Here is a 9,524-nt window from a genome sequence, read left to right as displayed (position 1 = left end):
AAGAGCTTGAAGAAATGGAAGATTGGGTTGAGTTGAAGTAGTAGTAGTGTGGGTTTATTGTCTTGAATGGTGTTGCAACTTGAAATGGGGTTTCTTGGGTGTGTGTTCTCGGTTTTTGAAGATGGAGAAGCTTTGGATGTTTGCTTTGGTAGAGGAAAACCGAAAATGGGTTGAAAGGGAGAGAGAAAATGGTGCATTTAAGTTTTTACCCGATTTGGACAAACAAATGTTGAGACCCAATTTCCATAGAAGGAATTTTGCCATTTTGGTTTTGGACTTTGCTAGCAATTGCCGTGAACATCATATGAAGAAGAGAATGACTTGTTTGTTTTATTCCTTTTAAGCTTGCACATGTGGCACCTTGGTAGAAGCAATTTTACTTTTTGTATTTGTGCATTGAAGAAAGTTGCCTTTGATTTGGAAGGAAGGTAGTAGCTCACGGCAATTGTGTGCTTTAGAGTGTGGATTCAGATTTCTTTGCTGCATTGGAAGAGAGAGGACGGTTCATTGTATTTGGAAGGCACGTGTGTATTGTCTTGAAGATTGGAGCACATAGGACAAGAGGCCAACATATTTTATAGTTTATTGAAGATTGAAATTGAAGTTTGACTTTGATACTTGGGTAACTCACGGCCATGTGCTCTTTCTTTGGCCAATTGGACTTTCAAATTCATTTTTTAATTGCCATCATGTCAAGTAATTTGTTAGGATTAAATTAGGCTTGTTGGTTTCCTTGGTTTTTAATTAATTTGGTTGATAGGTTGAGTTTAATGTGTTTGAATTTGTGTGAAGTTTAATTAATTTTAACTGTGTTTGTTAATTTGTTTGCAAGAGTATTTGATATTTGAATGTTGTCTAAGATTTTTAATAGTGTTAGTTTAATTACCATGCTAGCTTTAATTAGTTTGTTTGCATCTGTGTCTTTATATTGAGATCGTTAATTTTTGCAACACACTTTCAACCCTCCCCCCTTCGTGTTAGACTCGATTCTCGAACTGCAAAATTGGTCTTTGGGAGACGACCTAGGGGTCATCCCCTAGCTATACTGCATTTCTAATATGCAATCAAATTTGTATGGGCCGCGACACCTATCATCCACCCTCATATATCTACTCTTCTTATTTAATTCGCTTATTTATCATATTGCCATGCAAACTTTCTTGGTCTACCCTTAACCCAATCCCTTGGCGAAAAGAGCCTATTACTAATTACCAGTTTGTTATCCCTAGCCTCCCCTAGTAACTAATAATGCATAATAAATGGAAGCAAAATACAATTGATCGTCCTACCCCTATCCTTAGGCGGTATTAGCATAATCAAGGAATTCCCCCAAGTTCATGACATTACTATACGTTCTCGTATCAATAAAGACAAACAACGTCTACCAATTGAGTTAAACAATAAAAGCATTAAATACAGGTAAGGAACCCATCAATTGATAAATCAAGCATATGCAAGCATATGAATTAAATAAGAATTTGGATATATGAGAGTTTCAAAAGATTACATTGTTCCCCAACAACAAAGGGTTTAGTTCACCATTATCATGGTGAAACTAGATGAAATACAATGGAAGAATGAAAGAATAAACCCTAGATTGAGTAGTTTGGAGCTTAAGCATCCAAAGAACGACCTCCAAGGTGTGTAGAGCTGCTGTGGACGTTTCCCTCCGCTAAAGATTTCAGTTTCTAGTCGTATTGGATCTATTTATAACACAGAAAAATAACAGAATTTAAGCCCAAGCCTAGCAGACAATTGCTCAGCGCCTAATTTAACCGCTCAGCAGTTTGCCTCTAATCGTTCAACCGCTCAGCGCCCTGTTTGACCGCTCAGCGGTTTACCTCTAATCGCACTGGGTGCTCAACGGTTCCTTTAGCTCTTCTTTTTATCCTTTTTCTTCATCTTTCACAAGCACAAGTCCACCTTACTTCACTTCCATCTTCAAATCACCTCAAAACCCTACAAAACAATGTAAAACCAAGCATAATACCTCTAAAACGAACTTTTGACTCTCAATGACTCAACTAATTGTTTTACTTGATTTTAAGCTTATTTTAAGCCATAAAGGATGTGTTTTAATATCAAATTTAAGCATGAAAATAACGTTTTTTAGACCGTTATCAGATATCCCAAATTTGAAAAAAAAAAACATACTTCTAATATTTACTAATAATTATTAAAAGGGGATCCAAAAAAAAGATACCACGATACCTCTTTACTAATCCCATGAACAAGTGAGAAACTAAATAATCATACTCATTACTTTCCGTATCCACTAATAATGTCTATTTATAATCTATAAGAACTTGCAAATGTATAGGAAGGAGTACATTTCTTTTTATCCTAAACCACACGTCTCTCCCTTCTGACATTCAACTTACAACTATAAAATTTTATATTTTATTGTAATATAATATTTTATTGAATAACAGGTGCAAAGTAGATATTTTTTAGAATGATCAAAACGAGTAATTCGATCCAGCCTAGCACGGGTTAGTCAGTTAGTGAATCAACCCAATCCGACTCATTTATTAGTGAATTAGAAAAATTCAAACTCGACGTGGATAAATGGGTTGACTCACTTAAATACAATTTTTCTAAATAAAAAATTATAAACTTTCTATAATTTAAATCTAAATAAATTTCACTCCTGGTATTTAATTAATTTTTAAAATAAAGAACTTAAATAATTATTTCAAACAAAACATAATAATAAATATTTTTTTATAAAATTAAAATTAAATTCTAATAAAATAAAATTAGATAGGTGAATTGGTAGTTCAACTTAGTCCACCATGAGTTCAACCCGTATAAACCGGATTTAAATGAACCGGATTTAAATCTGACTCAAAAAAAATATAATTTTTTAAAACCCAACCTGTCCCAAACCCGTAGTGGACGGTGATCCAGCTCTAATATTTTTAATGAAGAACGTTAAAATATATTTTTCGAATAAAATAAACGGACCTTAATTGCGCCATTTTAGTGGACGGGTCACATCACATATCCCACAATATTACATCAACAAAAAGAAAGACAGAACCCCAAAAACAACCCACCGTGTTGAAAATTGATACTCCGTTGCCAGCCATATAAATGGGACCACCCTAGCTAACCACCAAATGAGCAACAATAATATTATCATGAAACCACTAACTTTGCTTTCAAAACTATCAATATCTTTATAAAGAAATGAAAGAGTGATTTGGAGAACCAACCGATTCACATGATAGATATAATCAATTACTAATCTAACAAGAATCAATCCTTATTCTACATTGTAACTACCATAATCACAAATGCAAACCAAAACAAGAAACCTATTGTATTGATGTCATCTTGATTTCCATAGTTTGTGCCAGGTCACTGACTCTAGCATGCAGTTAACAAGCCAACGACTCCTATTGTTTATGTGCTAGGTCACTGATTTCCATAGTTTTTGTATGTATACCATTAAAGCAATAAAACTGAAAAATGGATATTAAATGATCTAATGAATGGTCTGAGAGAAACAATCAAAATTTACAAAGGCAACAAAAACCAGCATCTCAATTTCCAACCCCACCTATGCACACTTGGAAGTATAGACCAAAATATGTAAAGAATCTTAATTGCTCCAAAAAGCTGTTATAACTGCTACCATGGTTTAAGGTCCCCCACAGGGCCAGCAGTCCAATTCAAGACCTTCTCCCCTGGTTTCAAGAAGACACTGCGGTCGTGAGGCAGTTTCCGAGCAAGGCCATTCAAAACTTGATGGAAAGCATCTCCCGGCTGCGCTGGTTGAGGGAACAGCATAGCTTGCTTCATGGAAGGGTTGGCAAGTAATCTCTGTTTCCTCAAGATAACTTCTGGTGGAATAGATGTGAGTATAGTGTCTAGTTGAGGTACATCTTTTTCATCAACATATACACCAATATCTTCCCATGGGATTGCATCAGCAAATGGAAGAACAATATCATCTGCAATGATCACTGGGATGCAGCCAAATATCACAGCTTCAACCAGTCTTGGGCTCCAAGGGGCCCATCCAAGTGGACACAAGCAGAAAACAGCTCGCTGCATGTCCTCATAGTATGTTGTGGGATGCTCTGTTGAAATGTCAAACAGAGGATTGTCCTTAAAGTTCTCCCACACTGCTGCTCTTGCACCTCTGTAACATACCAAAGTCCAGTCAGTTTGAGCCTTCACCATCGTTTTGTTGTTTTTGATATGAAAGCATGAAGACATGGAACCAAATTTCATGCATGATTAAATTACTTAGTTTTCAGTAAGATTACTAGAAAGAACCAATTAGAATATGAATGGTGTTGATCTAATTAAGATTGACAAGTTTCAATAACTAAATACTAAATCAATTTTAAGTCAAAGGATGCAAGCTCGCAGTCTTATGCAAACATGATAGAAAGATAAATGAAAACTAACAACCCTCACATTGTCACATGTCCAAATCCCCCCCTTTAAGTTTGTGGGGTGTAAAATATTAGACCTACCTTGCATAGTAGCCACCTTCAGGGTCATTTCCAACATCATAAAAGAGTCCTCGGAAGTAAACAAAAATGGACCTAGGCGTCTTTTCAGGAATGAGGTGAGCGTGCATTTTCTGTGGAGGGGCATACGGAGGAATGGTGATTGAGCCCTCTTTCAGGCAAACATGATTCCTCTGTCCAAATGTCTGAACCAACGTAGCACGCTGCAGCAATGGAAGAATTCCTCTTTCTATTGCTTTCTCCTCCTGGAACAAAATAACAATATAAAAGTGCTTGTTACAATATTCATGTACAGCTTTAATAGTGGAATTCAAGGTGCTTCTCACCAAACATCGGATGATGTGTTTGAATGCTCAATTGAACTACTAGTTGTGTAAATAACAAAATTGAAATGGCACACTAAATTTCTTACTTGATAATGGAAGCATGCTCCAAAGTCATGAGGGGTTACAAAGAAATGATCTGCCCCTTCTGTCCTATTCCAGTAAGGCCAGTTTGAAGAAATAAGTTGTATGGCACTTCGCATCATTCGTGGAGACTTGAAAGGTAAGGGGAGGCCATTTGGTGTCAAGTCACAAGTGGTGTATACAGGGGTGTAAAACCAATCAGCTTCTTCCGGATTAAGGGTTCGGACAGGGCTAGATAATAGAAACCGGTGCATAAAGATCTCAGCAGCAAACATATGAGTGAGGCATCTAGGGTCCTTTTGCAGAATTTTCTTATTATATTTGCTTGGAAGTTCATAAACAAAAACTTTTAACCTTCCCACTGGATCATCTTCTAACACGTCTCCGGCACTACCTACAATTGGTTCAATCACAACATGATTAGTACTCTCATTTCTTTACCTAACTATAATATAGCGGATTCTGAATCAAAATTGCGTAATGCAAGTCATTGAGAAATAATACAAAGAATCAAACTTAATATTAACCCGTTGAATTCCAAGCAACCAGGTGAGGTATATATATCAACTCTGTTTATGTGTATGTATCACCAGAGTTTTAAATAAATATTATTTTTTCACCATACTCCCATTCCAACTGTTTAGTCATTGGATTTTAATCCAACATACGCTACTTCCTGACAATCTCTATGCCATTATGCCGACTTGAATATAACACCATCATAACATCTAAGTACCAACACAGTTAGGTGCAGCATTCTTTCGTGATAGAAAATGCATGTAAAGTACACTCATTTTTCACTTAGCTCACCTGCAAGAAAACGGGTACAGAATTATAAGGCTTTTAATTAATGATTTTTCATTTAGATCTCATTAACCCATTAAAAAATGAGGTATTCTGTAGAATTTTGAACTTAACTTACATTAAAAAAAAAATAGACACTAGGTTTTTTTTTTTGCTGTAATTCTAGCAGAAAAGAGGGGGATATTATGAACCTACTTTCCTTCAGATTCCAGTATCAAAATTTAAACATAAAAAGTATAGGAGAAACCCTTTATGTAATTCAGGAAGATCCCAAAATTTAGAAAGACAGTAACCTTCTGGTATTCTACCTTTAATAATGAAGAATGCTTGAAAAAAGGCGTCACTTCAAACTTAACTTAAAATGAAATTTGCTCCTCACTTATCATATCAAGCAATAGAAAACACACCAAAGGCAACTGGCATAACAACCTATTTATATTCTTGGGTGAATTTGAATACCAAGGATGAATACCAAGGATGCAGGGACCTACCGATATGTTTCTAAAATGCTCTAAATAAAGTTTCATAGCTCATCAGAAAAATATGTTTTGCAACCAATATCTTAAAAGTGTCTTCGGTGTGCACATATATGCTTCTTCCAACATATATTGCTAGTACTGGAACATAGGAAGCTTGTGGCAAATGAAGAGGACAACAAAAAGCTCTATGAAAAAAAAATGGTTTTCCTTTTCCTCCTCCTCATACTATATTACGAAGTACTGCAGTACTAATACAGATTAGATTCAGAATCAGGCCATGGCATGATTTAAAATAAGTCAACAAAGGTCATCAAGATCTGGTGCCAATCCATATAACCTTACTAAAGTGAAAATTGACTAAAACACAACCCTAACTTGATAAACAGCCCCTTCCGGTGTACGTTTTCTTCAAATTCTGGACCAATTTCAACACATAACTAATTGTAGCTGGCCCTAGATCCTCCTGCGTCAGATAAGAACCTGTTTTCGCATGGCCATATATTACAATATAAACAGCTACACAACACCAGTCCCTGAAATAGATATACTACAAAGAATTGGGGTCGTGTGCATCCCCAAAATATCAAACCAGAAAATTTTTAGGACATGGTAAGAATAATTTCTAAATAGAATGTTTAGCATTCTGTGCTTGAAACACTGAATGGAAGAATAACATCTCAAAAGCTAGTCAACGATTTATATAATAGATATTTTCCGAATCAACCTAAAACCAAAGTAGATCTTAGCTAAATCCATCTCAACCCGCAAAAACACACCACTGAAAACCATAACCAGAAATTATAAACCATTAAGACCACAAACCGGAATGAAATTCACCAGAACTGAACTCTCTAAGACCCCAATCCAATGAAATCAACAAAAGCAAACCAATCCAATCAAATCAACAGAACACTGGATAAATCGACATCAGAAAGAATCTGATGAAACAAGAAGAAAGGAGGGCGAAAACAAACTTTGAAGAACCCCACCTGAAATTCTCTCAGTAGGTTGATGTCGACCCAGCTCCACAGCCCCAATGGCAAGAACAGAAGAAGCCCAAAGAAAGCAAAGGAACCCCACTTTCCAAAAATCCATTCTTTTTTCTTTTTTTGTCACCCAGAAACTCCTTGATCCGATTAACATCGGTGGTGTCTGCAACTGCAAAGAAAGGGAGCTGAGATTATAAGGCAAAAGAAGAAGTCAATTGTGGTCAACAGAAGAAGGTGGCGTAGGCGATGGTTAAAACGTCACAAGGGAAAGTGGTTGCCAGAGATTTCTTCGCAATGGAAGAAAGGGATGTGTGTTCTTCCCAGCAACAATGAAAGAGACAGAGAGAGATACGAAAATATTATTTCAGGACCAAAAGAGAGTGAATTTGCTTTGAAGAAATAAGGACAAAGGGTTTTCCTTAGTGAAAGATACAGTATGAAATATGGGTTATTGCTGAAGATTGAAGAAGAAGAAGAGGCTTTTGCCAAAATTTTCTGAATAAGTCTGGTTTTCTTTATTCACGGTTTGATAAGAGGTCCATCTCAGAATACCATATTAGGCACCAAAATTCAACTACGGCACGCGGTGAAGTTCAACCATTACTTCAATTTTGTTGCTTTTCCTTATGAGTGTGTGTCACTGTGTTTGAAATTTAACTATAACACAACCACGTTCTTGATACAATTTGTTCTCAAATTTATTACCGCCATCAAATTAGTGAGTTATTTTCTTCAAAGAGAAATTAGTAAACGATTGAATTCAAGGTACTAATAAAAGTTTGGTAAAATAGTCTATTTGTCTCTTTAAATTCTCATTAATCCAGTTTGACTCACTTTTAATCCTTAAAAACTATAGAATAATAAAATTTAATTTCATAGGAAAAAAAATACTTAACATTAACTTTACTCATAAAACTAAACTAAACTAAAGTTCAATCATTACCTCTTTAGAACAATCTTTGGGTAATATTTGCCGTGTTTTGAATTAGAATTTTTTTTATAGCATTTAAGTTGAGTTTATTGATTTTATTTTCCTTTTTATTATTCAATTATTAATTATTACTAATTTTATTATTTTAATGACCAAACATTAACAGTATATAAAAATTTAATTATACAATTAATTAGAATTTTACCTTGTTATATATTTAATCACATATCGTTATTAATACCTTTTGCATATGTTGATTACTGAGCGGTACGTTAAAAAGAGTTAATTAATTTATAATTCTTAAAAAAATGTAAAAATGTTATCTTTTATATCTAAAACAAAGGTTTTTGGTTCATTCTTTGACATTATCATTTTTTATTCACTTTATTGTTCAGTAACATACAAATTGTTATCATGTTTGTCTTTCCAGCGTTATGATGTGATATTATATGGGTAGTTTGCCAAAATCTCACACTAAGACACTTTTACAAATATTTTAAAGTAAATTATACTTTTTAAGAGTTTTTTTTTTCATTTTTTTTCAAATTATGCTTACTCTGTTTTTTTTTTTTTATTCTAGTCATGGTCTTTCTTAAAGATAATGTAGGTGTAATATTTTTAGAAAACTTAAGTCGTACGTGTCTAATGTAAAATTGGATATCAATTTGACATTTTCAAAATAAGATGAAGGATTGTGTGAGACTTTAGAAACGTTCTAGATAAGCATAATTTGAAAATACTTTTAGTGTGCAAATATAATTTTATTGTGATGCGTATAACTAAGTGATAAACTAACGATAAAAGACTCTATAAATCGTTATTATTATAACACATACAGTGCAAAATAACATTATGTATTTATTTATTTGATTGATAAGAATGTAAATGATATATATAGATTATAGGCTTAATAGCACTAATGGTCCCTATTTTGGTTGGCAAAATTCGTTTTGGTCCCTATTTTTTTTTTCTGTTCAATGTGGTCCTAAAGATTGTAAATTTCGTTCAATCTGATCCTTTTTGGAGACGCCGTTTAAATAGTTAACGGCAGAAACTCCAGCTGTGCAGAAAAGTGTTGATGTGGCATTTAACTGCCCACGTGGAGTCCGTACAGGCATAGTGAGGTAAAATTTGAAATAAAACTAGGACCATTTCGAACACACTTAACGAAAATAGGGACCATCAGGGATATTAAGCCTTTCTTTAATGAAACCCAATTTTTAATGAGGGTGGATACCCAAATTAGGGTTTTTAGGCATAATGAGGTAGATTTATTCATTTTGAAATTGAAATTGCAGATATTAGGGTTTGCTTTTTGAAAATGCCACAACCTGGGAACACAACCTAGCATTTTTGAAATTCATTAGGGTTCTTAGAATTTGGGAACCCAACCTGTTTCACCTTTGCCTTCGTCAATGGCTACCACC

At 34.5% G+C, this 9,524-nt stretch overlaps 1 protein-coding gene across 1 annotated transcript; it reads right to left on the bottom strand.

Moving 5' to 3' along the window:
- Positions 1-3,300: 3,300 nt before the first annotated feature.
- LOC106780175 (probable beta-1,4-xylosyltransferase IRX10L) lies at positions 3,301-7,736 on the bottom strand. The gene is made up of 5 exons (XM_014668431.1): positions 7,719-7,736; positions 7,167-7,335; positions 4,900-5,288; positions 4,491-4,732; positions 3,301-4,150 (listed from the first exon to the last, which is right to left on the bottom strand). Exons 1-5 carry the CDS (start codon positions 7,719-7,721, stop codon positions 3,637-3,639), a joined length of 1,317 nt encoding a protein of 438 aa, XP_014523917.1. The 5' UTR covers positions 7,722-7,736; the 3' UTR covers positions 3,301-3,636.
- Between the last annotated feature and the right edge of the window lie 1,788 nt (positions 7,737-9,524).

This window comes from Vigna radiata, unplaced genomic scaffold (genome assembly GCF_000741045.1).
Source record: "Vigna radiata var. radiata cultivar VC1973A unplaced genomic scaffold, Vradiata_ver6 scaffold_375, whole genome shotgun sequence".
NCBI lineage: Eukaryota > Viridiplantae > Streptophyta > Magnoliopsida > Fabales > Fabaceae > Vigna > Vigna radiata.
Note: the sequence above shows the minus strand (reverse complement) of the source record. Positions and strands in the feature narration are given on the sequence as shown.